General features: G+C 36.7%; 1 protein-coding gene across 3 annotated transcripts in view; it reads right to left on the reverse strand.

Moving 5' to 3' along the window:
* SKIC3 (SKI3 subunit of superkiller complex) overlaps positions 1-16,471 on the reverse strand; it is a 101,645-nt gene that overhangs the window by 53,905 nt on the left and 31,269 nt on the right. For all 3 annotated transcript variants that reach the window (XM_070373152.1, XM_005899305.3, XM_070373153.1), the window contains 13 exons: positions 15,976-16,155; positions 15,458-15,582; positions 14,302-14,555; positions 12,862-12,964; positions 10,510-10,686; positions 10,277-10,421; positions 10,029-10,107; positions 9,887-9,948; positions 9,722-9,778; positions 7,504-7,572; positions 2,880-2,954; positions 2,132-2,273; positions 353-446 (listed from right to left, as the gene is read on the reverse strand). In XM_070373152.1, the coding sequence (XP_070229253.1) occupies positions 353-446; positions 2,132-2,273; positions 2,880-2,954; positions 7,504-7,572; positions 9,722-9,778; positions 9,887-9,948; positions 10,029-10,107; positions 10,277-10,421; positions 10,510-10,686; positions 12,862-12,964; positions 14,302-14,555; positions 15,458-15,582; positions 15,976-16,155 (1,562 nt within the window). The remainder of the gene's footprint in view (positions 1-352; positions 447-2,131; positions 2,274-2,879; positions 2,955-7,503; positions 7,573-9,721; positions 9,779-9,886; positions 9,949-10,028; positions 10,108-10,276; positions 10,422-10,509; positions 10,687-12,861; positions 12,965-14,301; positions 14,556-15,457; positions 15,583-15,975; positions 16,156-16,471) is intronic.

A 16,471-nucleotide genomic window follows, 5' to 3' on the forward strand; every position in this document is an offset into this window, starting at 1 on the left:
CAAACACATAATTTCTTTCCATTTCTGAAATCTCACTTCTTATCTGAATAAATCCATGTATTTAATAAAGCAAGACAAACTATAAATGGACAGATTTTTCTAAAACAAATCTGAGAGGGTTTTTTGTTTGGTTTTATTTTTTTTCTTCTCTCTCTCTCAGATTGAGCAACAGAAACCAAAACACAGTTGAAAATTTAGAACTGTATTTTTTCATCTTCAAAATGTAGTAATAATAAATAATGAAAGGTCAGGAAAGGAATCAGAACATTTTATTTGTACCTTCTTCAAGAAAATGAGGCTCCATTGGCCAACTGACCAAGAAGGACCACGTTTAAATTCAAGGGGCCTTTACCTGTGGTACGCATTTGCTGCTTCCTTCTTCAGCTGTAGATGTTCATTTAAGTAACCCAACATTGTGAAAGCGGGAGCATAATTCTGAATTCTCTCTGGAAATCCAAAAACATCTTTTCTCAATATGTGCGTAATGGTTGTATTTGTAAAAACATTACTTTTGTTTTCAAGTTTTTCGATACTTTAAACAGTAGATTATTTCCTGAGGTCATGTGCATTGCTAAGAATAGAAGTTGAGTTTATCTTGACTATAAAATACCAGTAATCATTCTATAACTCTTTTAAATTATTGAATAATATCTATAGTTACATGTGGCTTCTATTCATGTTTCAAAGTTTAAATACATTTTTATTCCCAAAGGTATAACAATTTAAAATCAGAGTTCATGTTAAAACTAGTCATCTAAATTATAAGGAAATTCAGTTCTTTGGCTAATCACATAAACCTTACTTGATTAGATTTAGCAACAATTTATCTTGGTGATTCTGTTCCAATTTCTATGCACTTTTTTTCAAAAAAAAAAAAACAATCAGTGTTGTGCACTAGAAAGAGAAGATGATTTGGGCACTTCCAATGCAGTATTTTAAATTCTAATGTCAAAAAACATCATAAAACTATAAAGGAAATATACAAAGGAAAAAGAAATGCACCTGAATTATGAACTACTTAACTTAATTTGTGCTGGGAAGCAAGCCTTCAAATCTCTTATTGAGCTGTTTAACAAAGTGGAGCACAATCCCATCTTATGTGATAGTTAGGTTCACAGTATAAGATGAAAATCACACAAAGTGATTCTTGAAAAATTTTTAAGTCATCTCACAAGGAGAAGGTAACCAAACTGAGTCAAAGTGAATGAGGAGATTCAGGCCCTGGACTCACGCTGAAGCCAACAGTCAGTGACAGATGTTATCTCCATTTTTCTTATCCTCGCTTTCTCACCTTTCTGCTTCTAAATTAATATAGTTTTTGGCCAAGCACATATAGTTGAATTTGCGAAATGAGTATATGACACAGCTCCCTCAGAGACTCAAAAACCTAGCTATGTACAACTGTCAGAAAAAGTTCGCTGTTCTAGGCATTTCAATTTTGCAGAAAGCTAAATGTTTCAGTTCAGTTCAGTCACTCAGTCGTGTCCAACTCTGCGACCCCATGGACTGCAGCACACCAGGCCTCCCTGTCCATCACCAACTTCCGGAGTTTACTCAAACTCATGTCCATTGAATCGGTGATGCCATCCAACCATCTCGTCCTCTGTCCATCCCCTTCTCCACCCGCCTTCAATCTTTCCCAGCATCAGGGTCTTTTCAAATGAGTCAGTTCTTTGCATCAGGTGGCCAAAGTTTTGGAGTTTCAGCTTCAGCATCAGTTTACCTCTATGTAAAATCCTTCACAAATGTTTCCCATTCTGTAAGGAAACCTATCAGTAAAATCTCTGATCCTACATTTTCTCAGCAAGGCTCTAGGAGGTATTCATTCAAGTCACTCATTTGGGCACACTGCATAACACGTTAATGTCTCAAAGTGCTGACGTTTACAAAGGACCGCCTTATCCTCAAGTGTCCCAGGCTCAGTGCAGGCAGAGTATTACCAGCCTGCAGATTACAATGATGCTGCATTTCTCTTCTGGTTTTCAGTTTACCTGATTTCTTCATACTTGTTCATGGGAGAAAAGGGCAAATTCATGTCTTAAGAACTAATATTTAATTTGGAATTAACTTTAAATTCTTTAAATTATCTCAACAATTATTCATATATCTTGCTATATAACAGGTGCCGTACCCACGTATTTACTCAAGACCACTTGTGCTGCTGGAATTGCATTCATCTGGAGGATGTTATACCGGTACAGCTCTGTGTCTCTGTTGCTCTTATCTTGCAATGTTGTACAGACCCAATACGCATAACCTATTGCTCCCTCAGTCTGTAAGAAAAGCCAAATAAGCAGACACAGAGTAATAAATCTGCCAAGAAAAATTAAGAAACAAAACAATGTATTTCAATACAATAAATATCAGATCTTCGTCTTCTAAGTCAGCTATTACGTGCCTTTAAATAAAAGGTCACTATGATACAACACAACTAAGAATATATTTAAATCACTTGCCTCAAACCTAAGTAGAGGAATAAGTGGGATAAATAAAGAGGAGAAAACAGAGACTGTCCTGATGGTTTGGTATGATTCTCAACATCATTCCCCTAGGTCAAACAAATAATGACCAATCAAAAGATTTCCAAACGCTTTCATAAATAATCTAAAAATGTCAACTAAGTCTAGTGTTTGTCTCAGTTTACTTTTTTTTTAATCTGTTTCTATTCTGCATGACTACTGCATCTATTAGATTCCAAAGTCATTTCTTCATCAGCTCTTGAAGTTCTTTAATGAGAGTTTATCTATTTTTCAAGAAAGAACAAAGAGTAGAGACAACTGCTGTCATCAGCATCTGACATCACCATGTATTTGTTTTCTCAACAAGGGTAATTAAAATTTTATTCATTAACGAATTCTGAAGAAAGCTCAAATTCTTACGTGCATACTGAGTTCTGTAGTGTGCCTGAACAGATCCATGGTGTCGTAACTTCCAACTGTCTCTGCAATTAGAGCCTATAAAAGGAAAAAAGAGGATCTTAATATGTTCAAAAGGAATACTACTACTACTACTAACAATAAGCAAGTTTTTGGAGGAACCAAAGGTTTTTCTAACTGTGCTTAAAAGCAAAGTTAATTTCTTTTTCAATCTTGACTACCATATTCCATGGCTCAGAGGACCAGAATGACTTGCTAAATGAGCCTTTAAGCTGATAGACACCTGAAGAACTCCATTGCAATCAGACAGTGGTGGAATAATCCACATGAAATTCTTCAGAATCCTGATAAAGCTATGCTACCTTCTCCCTTCACTACCCAGCGTGCCCCCGCACCGGCCCATCAATTCATACAGGTACTTGGTTAATCACAGGGTCACCTAAGATTCAACTGGAAAACTTTTTAAAAAGGAGATCTCACCCCTAGAAATCTAGCTTCCATAGATCTGGGTAGAGTCTCAACATGTTTATTTTTAAAACTGCCTCAGGATTTCAAATAGTAAGACTTTATGATAGTTAAAATTAATTTCAAGCTCATCTATCTTTTATAAGAAAGCAGGGTTTTTTAAATTATCATGCACTACTAATTAAGAAATTAATATTAAGCTTCACTCTATCATTATCATTTTAATTAAATCTACTAGTTACCTCCTGAAACAAATTATTTGTAAGGCCAAAAATAATTTAAAGATAAAAAAAAAAATACTTAAGTGACTCTGAGGAGCACCTAAGATCTACTGACCTCCATCAGTGCTACTCAGAGTGAAGTCCCTGGACCAGCAGCATTGTCCTCACTTGGGAGTAGTTAGAAATGCAAATTCTCGGGCCCCCAGGGCCCAAAACCTTACACAGAGATTACTGTGGTAACGCCACTGTTCTCAAAAGCTACCACAGCTAATGGGAACAGGAGTTTGCCTTTTCCAACTCTGGGAGCTTCACCCATTCAATTAACTAGAATCAGACCCAAAAGCCAAAATACAACAGAAGATACCTAATCACTGACTACGAATCACTGATATGAATGAATATAAAATTAAAGACATACATGCGTTAAAGTACTCAGAATGTTCACCTCACGCTCTTCCTTGGGTTTTGAGTTTTAGTAAAATGAGGCACAATAAAGGGCAGAAATGGTATGGACCTAACAGAAGCAGACAAAATGTGGTCCACTGGAGAAGGGAATGGAAAATCACTTCAGTATTCTTGCCTTGAGAATCCCATGAACAGTATGAAAAGGCAAAAAGATAGGACACTGAAAGATGAACTCCCCAGTTCAGTAGGTGCCCTATATGCTACTGGAGATCAGTGGAGAAATCAGAAAGAATGAAGAGACAGAGCCAAAACAAAAACAACACCCAGTTGTGGGTGTGACTAGTGATAGAAGCAAAGTCAGACGCTGTAAAGAGCAATATTTCATAGGAACCTGGAATATTAGGTTCATGAATCAAGGCAAATTGGAAGTGGTCAAACAGGAGATGGCAAGAGTGAACGTCGACATTCTAGGAATCAGCGAACTAAAATGGATGGGAATGGGTGAATTTAACTGAGATGACCATTATATCTACTACTGTAGGCAGGAATCCCTCAGAAGAAATGAAGTAGCCATCATGGTCAACAGAAGAGTCTGAAATGCAGTACTTGGATGCAATCTCAAAAATGACAGAATGATCTCTGTTCGTTTCCAAGGCAAACCATTCAATATCATGATAATTCAAGTCTATGTCCCAACCAGTAATGCTGAAGAAGCTGAAGTTGAACAGTTCTATGAAGACCTACAAGACCTTTTAGAATTAACACCCAAAAAAGATGTCCTTCTCATTATAGGGGACTGGAATGCAAAAGTAGGAAGTCAAGAAACACCTGCAGTGACAGGCAAATTTGGCCGTGGAGTAGAGAATGAAGTAGGGCAAAGGCTAATAGATTTGCCAAGAGAATGCACTGGTCATAGCAAACACCCTCTTCCAACAAAACAAGAGAAGACTCTACACATGGACATCACCAGATGGTCGACACCAAAATCAGATTTATTATATCCTTTGCAGCCAAAGATAGAGAGGCTCTATACAGTCAGCAAAAATAAGACCGGGAGCTGACTGTGGCTAAGATCATGAATTCCTAATTGCCAAATTTAGGCTTAAATTGAAGAAAATAGGGAAAACCACTAGACCACGCAGGTATGACCTAAATCAAATCCCTTACGATTATACACTGGAAGTGAGAAATAGATTTAAGGGACTAGATCTGATAGACAGAGTGCCTGATGAACTATGGACGGAGGTTCATGACATTATACAGGAAACAGGGAGCAAGACCATCCCCAACAAAAAGAAATGCAGAAAAGCAAAATGGCTGCCTGACGAGGCCTGACAAATATCTGTGAAAAAAAGAGAAGCGAAAAGCAAAGGAGAAAAGGAAAGATATACCCATATGAATGCAAAGTTCCAAAGACTAGCAAGGAGAGATAAGAAAGCCTTCCTCAGTGATCAGTGCAAAGAAATAGAGGAAAACAATAGAATGGGAAAGACTAGAGATCTCTTCAAGAAAATTAGAGATACCAAGGGAACATTTTATGCAAAGATGGGCTCAATAAAGGACAGAAATGGACCTAACAGAGTAGACGATATTAAGAAGAGGTGGCAAGAATACACAGAAGAACTGTACAAAAAAGATCTTCATGACCAAGATAATCACGATGGTGTGATCACTCACCTAGAGCCAGACATCCTGGAATGTGAAGTCAAGTGGGCCTTAGAAAACATCACTACGAACAAAGCTAGTGGAGGTGATAGAATTCCAGTTGAACTATTCTAAATCCTGAAAGATGATGCTGTGAAAGTGCTGCAATCAATATGCTAGCAAATTTGGAAAACTCAGCAGTGGCCACAGGACTGGAAAAGGTCAGTTTTCATTCCAAGACCCTAAGAAAGGCAATGCCAAAGAATGCTCAAACTACTCTACAATGGCACTCATCGCACATGGTAGTAAAGTAATGCTCAAAATTCTCCAAGCCAGGCTTCAAAAGTACATGAAACATGAACTTCCAGATGTTCAAGCTGGTCTTAGAAAAGGCAGAGGAACCAGAGATCAAATTGCCAACATCCGCTGGATCATAGAAAAAGCAAGACAGTTCCAGAAAAACATCTACTTCTGCTTTACTGACTAGCCAAAGCCTTTGACTGTGTGGATCACAATAAACTGTGAAAAATTCTGATAGAGATGGGAATACCAGACCACCTGACCTGCCTCTTGAGAAACCTATATGCAGGTCAGGAAGCAACAGTTAGAACTGGACACGGAACAACAGACTGGTTCCAAACAGGAAAAGGAGTACGTCAAGGCTGTATATTGTCACCCTGCTTATTTAGCTTATATGCAGAGTACATCACAAGAAACGCTGGGCAGGAAGAAGCACAAGCCGGAATCAAGATTGCTGGAAGAAATATCAATAACCTCAAATATGCAGATGACACCACCCTTATGGCAGAAAGTGAAGAGGAACTCAAAAGCCTCTTGATGAAAGTGAAAGAGGAGAGTGAAAAAGCTGGCTTAAAGCTCAACATTCAGAAAACGAAGCTCATGGCATCTGGTCCCATCACTTCATGGCAAATAGATGGGGAAACAGTGGAAACAGTGGCTGACTATTTTGGGGGGCTCCAAAATCACTGTAGATGGTGACTGCGGCCGTGAAATTAAAAGACGCTTACTCCTTGAAAGAAAGTTATGACCAACCTAGACAGCATATTAAAAAGCAGAGACATTACTTTGCCAACAAAGGTCCGTCTAGCCAAGGTAATGGTTTTCCCAGTAGTCATGTATGGATGTCAGAGTTGGACTGTGAAGAAAGCTGAGCGCCAAAGAATTGATGCTTTTGAAGTGTGGTGTTGGAGAAGACTCTTGAGAGTCCCTTGGACTGCAAGAAGATCCAACCAGTCAATCCTAAAGGAGATCAGTCAGTCCTGATTGTTCACTGGAAGGACTGATGCTGAAACTCCAATACTTTGGTCACCTGACGCGAAGAGCTGACTCATGTGAAAAGACCCTGATGCTGGAAAAGACTGAAGGCGGGAGGAAAAGGGGACAACAGAGGATTTGATGGTTGGATGGCATCACTGACTCAATGGACATGAGGTTGAGTGAACTCCGGGAGTTGGTGATGGACTGGGAGGCCTGGCATGCTGTGGTCCACTGGGTCACAGAGAGTCAGACATGACTGAGCGACTGAACTGTACTGAACTGAATCACTGATTACTGATTTTCTAATATGGGTGATGCTCCCACTATTCTCTGAACTGAAAGACTCGAAACCCAGGAGGCCACTCAGACCAATCCCCTTCTTCTCCAGGTGTGCAAAGTGAAATCCAGCAGTTGATAAGTTAAAACAATTAGTCTATGACAGACTCAGACTAGTAACTTGATTCCTACTTGGCAGTACAAAATCTAAACTTTTTGGGTCTATGGGGTCACAAAGAGTCGGACATGACTGAGTGACTGAACTGAACTGATACCACTTTCTATTAATAGGTTATTTGTATCACAGGTTATTAATAACCATATGCTATGTATCTTACTTGTCCAATCCAGCATATTAAATAAGATGGATCAAGGGACTGAGCCATTTTGAAAGCTTCATGAGCTTGCTAGGAAAAAAAGACAAAAAATAGTCAGTTTATAAATCTAATATTAAATCGCTTATATTAAAAAAGCATAAGAGATTAAGAAAAATCAGACTTGTAAACATGAATAGAAATGAAACAGAGAACTAATACTCCACTGTTTAAGCACAATTCGTACGTGCACGTGTAGCAACACTAAAACAAGTCTTAAATGCCTACTCCTAAAAAGAGTTCTGCAGGCTTCCCAGGAGGCTCAGTGGTAAAGAATCTGGCTGATAATGCAAGATACATGGGTTTGATCCCTGGGTCAGGAAGATCCCCTGGAGGAGGAAATGGCAACACACTCCAGTGTTCTTGTCTGGAGAATTACATGGACAGCAGTCTGGCACTCTGCAGTCTATGGGGTTGTAAAGACTTGGACACGATTCAGCGACTGAGCATGTGCAAAAGAGTTCTGGATACAACGGATTTCTCTACAGGCTTGGGAGTTCCGCAGGTGTCTACCTCTTGTCTGCAAAATTTTCAGTCAATCACCCGGATATTTGCTAATCCACAGGTTTAATGGAGGGCCTCCTAGATGGCTTAGACGGTAAAGCGTCTGCCTGCAGTGCAGGAGACCTGGATTCAGTCCCTGGGTTGGGAAGATCCCCTGGAGAAGGAAATGGCAACCCACTGCAGTATTCTTAGTTAGAGAATCCCATGGACAGAGGAGCCTGGAGGGCTACAGTCCATGGGTCACAAAGACTCAGACATGACTGAGCGACTACCACAACACAGGTTTAGTGGAAATCCTTAGAGAAGACTGTATCTATTCCCCTTGCCTTGACTTAACTGGGAACATAAAACTATTAATAACAACCAGCGCGGTCTGAGAACTGCTAGTGGGTGTAAAGGAATGGCCAACATAAATCTGCACTAAGCATTTAGGAAACTTTCAAGACACCTCACTTAGACACTTAAAATCACATGTTTTTTTCCTTTTTTCTGCTACGAAGAATAGCTTATTATATGTTGCTTTACACTGTTTTCCCAATAATCTCTGCATGGCTGATATTGTCTTTTCTTCCTTACGAGAACGTAGGCTCACAGGCAACACTAACCATAAAACCATAGTCATAGCTTATTAATAAGACTTGGCTTTGCTTAAATTTTTAAAAAATATTTTCACATATTTTAAGATCCAAATTAGTATTTTTCTTCACTTTATTTATAGTCTTCCAAAGCAGTCTTTGCAGAGACTTCATGTATCCCTGAGAATATCACTGAGCTATTTTTAAAGGATGGTATTCAATATACTGGCTGAAACACAAAACAGTATAGATTGCTATTATCTACAGATCCATGGAAACTTCTGAAAGTGAAAGTCGCTCAGTTGTGTCCCACTCTTTGCGACCCCATGGACTGTACAGCCCATGGAATTCTCCAGGCCAGAACACTGGAGTGGGTAGCCTTTCCCTTCTCCAGGGGATCTTCTCAATGTGGGGATCAAACCCAGGCCTCCCACACTGCAGGCAGATTCTTTACCAGTTGAGCCACCAGGAAAGCCCAAGAACACTGGAGTGAATAGCCTATCCCTTCTCAAGCGATCTTCCTGACCCAGGAATCAAACCAAGCTCTCCTGCATTGCAAGTGGATTCTCTACCAACTGAGCCATCAGAGAAGCAAACAAGACCCACAAACAGGCTCCCCATTAATGTACTCCAATTCTCTAACATACACCTGTTCGAGTATGACAAAGTACACCGTACATATAAAGGGATTAATATCTGTTAAAGGTGAATCTAAATCACCAAAGCAAGGGTTAAATTTAAGTTTCTAAAGCGTACTAATCATTGCCCTTACTTCATCATCCCGCCCAAGACATGTATGAAAGATAAAAAGAAAAACACCCAAATAATTCATAATAAAATTGTTTTAACCTCTAAATGAAAATACAATGTAATTATAAAACCAGAAATTTCTCGGGACATGGAAAGGAAAACAAATCTTACACATTCAATGTTCAATATAGTAAAGTAAATGCTATCCAACATCTAGCATATCAGCGAGAACACTAGATAAATTAACAATGTGCAAAGTATTTCTCCACAAGAAGCTTAATTATTATGAAGAGATCATACACAGAAAATGTTATTTACTTAGACTACAACAAAGCAGACAATATAGTATTTACCTCAATTTTTTCATTTGCAAGGTATAACACTCCCAAGTTGGTCCATGCAACAGCATTCTAAAAAATCAAATAAAATTAGGCCCCTTGTCTACATGGCAGTCTCAGAAAATTATTAACACGACATTTCGATGTTCTTTTTCATAGACAGAGACACAGAACACTCACAATTTGTTCTGACTGGATTGATTTGATGAAACAGTGCTGAGCAAGGGCATAATTTCCAATACCTGAAAAATACAGACTTTCATAAAACTCAACTATTGTTTAAAACAATCTAAAAATATTGAAGTGTTAACTCAATTCTTACCACTATAACAGGAAACTACACCAAGAGCATTCCAGTATAAGTGATTATTACTGTCAAGTCTCACAGCTTTTTTCAGACACTGAAAAGTAAAATTAGATACATTTTTATTTCTCGGAATATCAGCATTTATATACAGATAACTGTGAGTTTATGTGAAAACACTCTAGTATTTACTTTATCAAAAGCATCTTTTAGAAAATAACTTAGTTTTTTTTTTAAAGTTTATAAAAAATTTCTCAAAATCATACATGCATAGATTTCTCCAGTAACTCTTGAAGGTCATCTGAGTTGCTGCCTGTGTCTGCTAGATGTTGCGCTTGGCGATAATAATTAATTCCAAGGTCACACCACGTATTAGATGTAGACATCAGTTTTAATGCACGACCGTAACATCTATGGAAATATAAAAGTGAATGTTATATTTTTTTATGACGTTCTAATTTAATTTGAATGTCATCAAATGACCATCTTTGTAAATTACCTTCCTCCAAGATGGAGGAGCTCATTTTTCTTTAATACTTGTTTTCCTTCTTTCTGACCTAGAAGAACTCCTAAGACACTGACATTCACTTTAGATGGTGAGACAGCAGACAGAGAGGTACAAGCATCCCCAACTAGCTTCCAAAGGCAAGACACATCAGCTCGATGCTGCAGAGCCCTAAAAAAAGAAATTGCGATGCTTAAAAATTATTTCCAAAAAGCATGGCATTTATCTCCCTCACTACTACATACAATTAAAACAGGAAAGTGTACATATATACAGTCTTTAGTTCCTTAATTAAATGCAGCAAATGCTTTACTGAATTTACTAACCATCTTAAATCTTATTACCTCCTTTTTAAGAAGAAAGGAAGAGGGGAAGGAGAAGGAATTGTTTTAAGTGACAGAAACTGTGCAAACATTTCTTTGGTACTCTTTATCATTTTTCTTAGAAGCAGCAGAAATCCCATAAATAAATCAATAAATTATCCAGGACCATTAAAATTTACCTTTAATACTGGATCTTTTAAATTATGCTTTTTGTGTTTGTCTATTTAAACAAAAACCAAACCATTAAAGTCAGTAAATCTCTCTTAGTTGATTACCATAAATTAGGGTTTTGCTTGATCTCCCTCAAATTTAAAAAAAAGAACTAGCAAATGTATAACATAGCAAATATATCTGGTAATCCAAAGGAGTTTTACTTTCTGAGTTCAAGGATACCAAAAATCTAAATATGAAAGCGTGAAAAATCCCTATTTATTGAAGGAAGTAAGACTCAGTGGACAAGCTCAAAAAATAAATAAAAATATTAACTATGGTGGCAAAGGGCACTTTTTTTTAGAATGAGAAAATCTCAGCTATTCATTTCTCTTCACTTTTCTCAAAATCTTATAAATAAAACACAGCAATTGCACAATTAAGCCAAGTATTGGTAATCAGCCATCACAAACAGCTATGTTACTGGCAGATGGACAAGCAGATGGAACATTGTTCATAGCCTTTTCTACTCATGGAGTCCAGCCAAAAATCATTTTCCAATGTCTTTCTGAGAAACAAGATTAATTATTGAAGTCATCACTGAAAGCCCAATGTGAGGATCAGGAGGAAGGGCAACACTATTTGTTGCTCCTTTGCCTAAGTATCTCAGTGCAGTTTCCAAAATTGACAGCATGAAAGATGAAAACAGAGAGGAAAAAAAGAAGAGAATCACTGGCAGTTTTAACAACCCAAACTCTTATCTCCTTTTAAGTTCAGTAAAAACTAAAATATCTGTAAAGTGAAATAACTTCGATTGCCCTCACACAAGAATTGAAGTTATGTGAACATTCAAGTATAGAATTAAATACAAACTTGGGGCTATCACGTTAAAAGTTCTATATAACTGCTTGTAATTAGTTGTGAGTGCTACATGGTATCCAGAACAAAATTCTCCACTCAGAAAGGCAGTATTTGGAGCTGAAGCATCATCAATCAGAGGCTCACATTTACCTTTAAACGCTAGTTCAAACAAATTACACCCTCTTCACAATACCATCCTCTATGGAAAGAGTTCTAAGTGTTATGAAAGACTTGAAAAGAAACTACACAAATCAGAGGGAGAAAAAAAAATGAAGCTTTCACTTCAAATTTGGTTCATATTCAAAGCAAATCAATTCGAGAGCAAGGAAATCAATCAGACACAGAGGAGAAGGCAAGTAGGAAAAGAAAGGAAGTAAAGCACAATAAAGATGTTTAAGAGCAAAAAAATTAATTCTGCACCTAACTTGTGTACCTTTTATAGCCATCTATCACAAATAACATTCCACTTAAATAATGAATATAGTTCCATAAAATAACCAGAGTTGCTGAAACGTTTCTGTCTTCTTTCTTGGTATTAGATACCACATTTTTTCCTACACAAATTCTCTCCAGGAACAATCAGACTGCTACTTCACCTTTAGTCCTACCCTTAAGTCTAACACAGGCTCTAATTACTGAATGTAAAGCCAGTTGTACACCTAAAGTGCCATTTACCAACCAGTTCCAACTAGGTGCTCGTACCTCTAGGTCTCCTAAAAGAGAACACGGAAACAGTGGTACCCAAGCTGCTGCTACACTAGCTACTTCTTCCTTCCCACTCTTCTCTATGCATCCAGCATTTCAGCTGCTAAAAGCAAGAAACTATATTTGTTCCCCAGTGTAAAATCAATACAAATGTATGTTGCAGAATTAATTGGTTAGTCTGTCATTGTTTACGTTTGCAAGTCTGAATAATGACTGCTGTAGCTAATAGGATAAACAGAGAATGATTTTCTAAATTTGACTTTATTATAATACTAAGAAAATAAACACAATAAATAATAATACTAACCGAGTAAAATATTCCAGTGCTTTCTCTATGTAGTCTACAGCTTTCCCATCAAGATAATCGACTAGAGCTGCTTTTGCCAACAGGAGGTGGCATTCACCCAAACCTAAAAACAGGTAAGTTTGAAGATGTTAAAATATGTAAAAGAAACACTGAAAATGAACATCAAATAAATTTATTGGTGTACTATTACAGACAAAATTTAATGGTATTTTATAAAAAGTATCTTTAAGCATGGTCTTGCATACATTTATTGAAGAATTCAAATGGCAGAGTTCTGTTGGAGTAAACATGTATTGAAAGATAATATCTATGGAACCTACGAATTTTCATGATTTTCAACAAATTACTTACCTCTTAAAATCTTCTTTGAAAATGGGGATATTACTTAATAAATACCTAATATGATGCTACCTGCTATCACAGTATTATCATCTGGTGTCGTGAAACAAGATTTGATCTCTCTACATTCAAAACATTCATTGGACTTCCCTTGTGGCTCGACTGGTAAAGAATCCACCTGCAATGCGGGAGACCTGGGTTCAATCCCTGGGTTGGGAAGATCCCATGGAGAAGGGAAAGGCTACTCACTCCAGTATTCTGGCCTGGAGAACTCCATGGACTGTACAGTCCGTGGGGTTGCAAAGAGTCAGACATGACTGAGCGACTTTCACGTTCATAATATAAAAATTAAAAGAAATAGCAATTTCCTAAATTGCCTAGTAAACGTTTAATAAATGTGAATTCTTCTTCTGTTAAGGAATTTCATAAAATATTTTTTTAAAGGGTTTCATGGTCTAAGTTACATGTCACTTATGACATACAACACTTCTGAATTAAACTCCCCACTGATTCTTTAAAAAGGAAAAGGAAATGGAGGAAAGCAAATACAATGAACTCCAGTGTTTTTTTTAATGGTTAGAAATAATCATTTAAAAAGTAATAAAATATGGGTGGTGGTGTTTTACTTTAAATTACAAAAATAAGAAGGAATAGATACCTATAAAGGAACTAAAATTAGATGATTACAAACAATGAAAGTTGCCTCTAAAGTTCAAAAATGGAAAAAAATGAGGTTTTATAACTTACAAAGTAACTAAAACCTATTAAGATATTCTGAGGATATAGTGAATTAATTATCAAAATACAAGAGTAGGAAAATTCCTGTTTTAGAGATCTAATTTTTAGATCCAGTACCTATCATGCTATTTATCTAAAAGCTGTATCTCTATCACATTATTATTTATTAACTGTCACAAAACAAAATCTGACCTTTCTAGATTCAGACCTATGTAACAAGCTATACTATAAAAGGTTCTTACTGGACACATGTGATTAACTAAAGAAGTTCTTTTCAAGTTACTCAATACATTTAGAAATTTATTCAAGGATTTTATACTTTGGCATCACAAAAAGTCAAAGGAGCTATTAAAAAGCAATTACCTTTCAGAGCAGGCACATAATCTTCTTTCTTTTTAATGATCAGCTGGTACTGAGCTACCGCCTCTTTGTATTTGCCGAGGGTTTGCTGTATTGCCGCCACCTTAAACACACTGTATGTGGATTCTGGGTTCAGCTCGCTGGCTTTTGTGAAGGATTTCAAGGCTGTTGTATAGCCACCTCTGCTTAAATATGCCTCTCCTAATGACTCCCAACAATTGAAGTCCTTCGGGTCTGCCCTTAATGCTGCCTGTAAACTAAGAATTTCAAGAAAGAGAAAGAAAAGTAAAAGTGATAAAACTATTTCCACACCTTAAAGGAAAATACAAAGTAATGTAACTGAATCACACATATCCATGGTTTCCCTTATGGATAAAAGGGAAAACCCATATTTATTTAAAGCAGGTATACCTGTCCCTCTTATGATGTGAATTTTTTAATAGTAAGAAATGTCATTGTAGTTTTGGAATGAATAATAATAAGATCTTTTTTGAAGCAATGCCCACCAAAATTTCTTTTCCTTGACTGTGTGGGAGAACTCCAATTTCCTATCCTACCAGAACAGGTATACATCTGAACATCAGTCTATAAGCCCTCACCAAGAAATATGAGAGTTGAAAAATGGGAATAACAGGCATACTTTTAATTTCAGATAAAATTCCATGTCCATGAAAATTTTAAATGCCTGTATTCTATGTATTAACATAAATAAGAAACAACTTTGAATCAAATACATTTTCTTTACACGGTTCAAGCCAAACTACTAAAAATGAGCTGCCCCAAATGCCCTTCAAGCTACTAATATCTCTCCTGCCCCAAAACAATGCTTGTCGGTGCAAGAAAAACAAAGATACTGACCTTGGCTTATTATCACTCCTTAAATATATTCTAAGAACCAACTATATACATGATATTATTAAGACTTTACTTGACTGGACGTCTCTCTCTCTCCTTAACACAAGGACATCAGTTAATCCAGTTTTGTAATTCTAGTGCATGCAGATAATAACAGCCAATAAACCATAAATAAATTTTGCTACTTCTTCGATTAAAATACAATCTGGTGGGCGGCAACTTGTCAGTTCATTTTGGATATAAATGGTGTTTAATTTAAGGAAGCATTAGGCTAACAGAAGTTAAATACAGAAAGGCGCCTTACTCAGCCACTGCTTGGGAATGCTGACCAGCTTTCAGATAGTATAGGCCTCGCCTCAGCCAGGCCCACTTTGCCGTCCCAGCACTTGCCTTTTGAGTGACTGTTGTCAGGATAGCTAAGGCAGTTTCCTAATAAAAAGAAAAGACTAATATTAGAGATATTAAATATTATAAAAAATACTGAACATTTATGTAAACAGATATATTTTCATTTACCACTTCTGATTTTTTAAACTGGTATATACTGAACCACACTTTCAACATTAAGCAACTCAGTATCTGCCAATAAAAATTTACTCAATTTATAAGCAGTGGCACAAATACTTCTATAGCATCTAAAAATAAGGGGAACACGTGTATACCTGTATGGATTCATGTTGATATATGGCAAAACCAATACAATATTGTAAAGTTAAAAAATTAAATTAAATTAAAAAAAAAAAAGAATAACAAAAAAATATATCTCTACTTCCATACTCAGAATAAAATAAAAGACAAAAGTGTTTAAATTATTAGACATACCATCTCTTCAAGCTCGACACTTAAGTCAACTGCTGCAGCTCCAGATTCAGCATCGGTGTCATCCAATTCAAAAGCTTTCCTATAACATCCACGGGCCCTGTTTTTATCACCTACTACATCTTTGTAATAATGACCTAAATAGCAGAAAACTTTGCCCATGTATGTATCCAGTTTGGCAGCCTTTGAAAAAAAAAATTTATAATTACAGAATATTAAAGTTTGTTAGGATGGGTCCCTTTAAAAACATACACACAAATACACAGATTAGAGAAAAAAATTAAATATACAATATACCAAAACATCCTTTAACATAAGATTAAAAGCAGACATGAAAGCTGGCCATCACTACTTACATAAAAGTAAGCATAAAAATACTATTTCTTTGCTTTAAAAAATGTGAAATTGACTTATTATTTCATCAGTTTGACTATATGAATCAAGATAGGGATGCAAAACTTGTAGATGTTACACACCTAAAATGTATGTTAAACATGGA

This window comes from Bos mutus, chromosome 7, assembly GCF_027580195.1.
Source record: "Bos mutus isolate GX-2022 chromosome 7, NWIPB_WYAK_1.1, whole genome shotgun sequence".
Classification (NCBI taxonomy): domain Eukaryota; kingdom Metazoa; phylum Chordata; class Mammalia; order Artiodactyla; family Bovidae; genus Bos; species Bos mutus.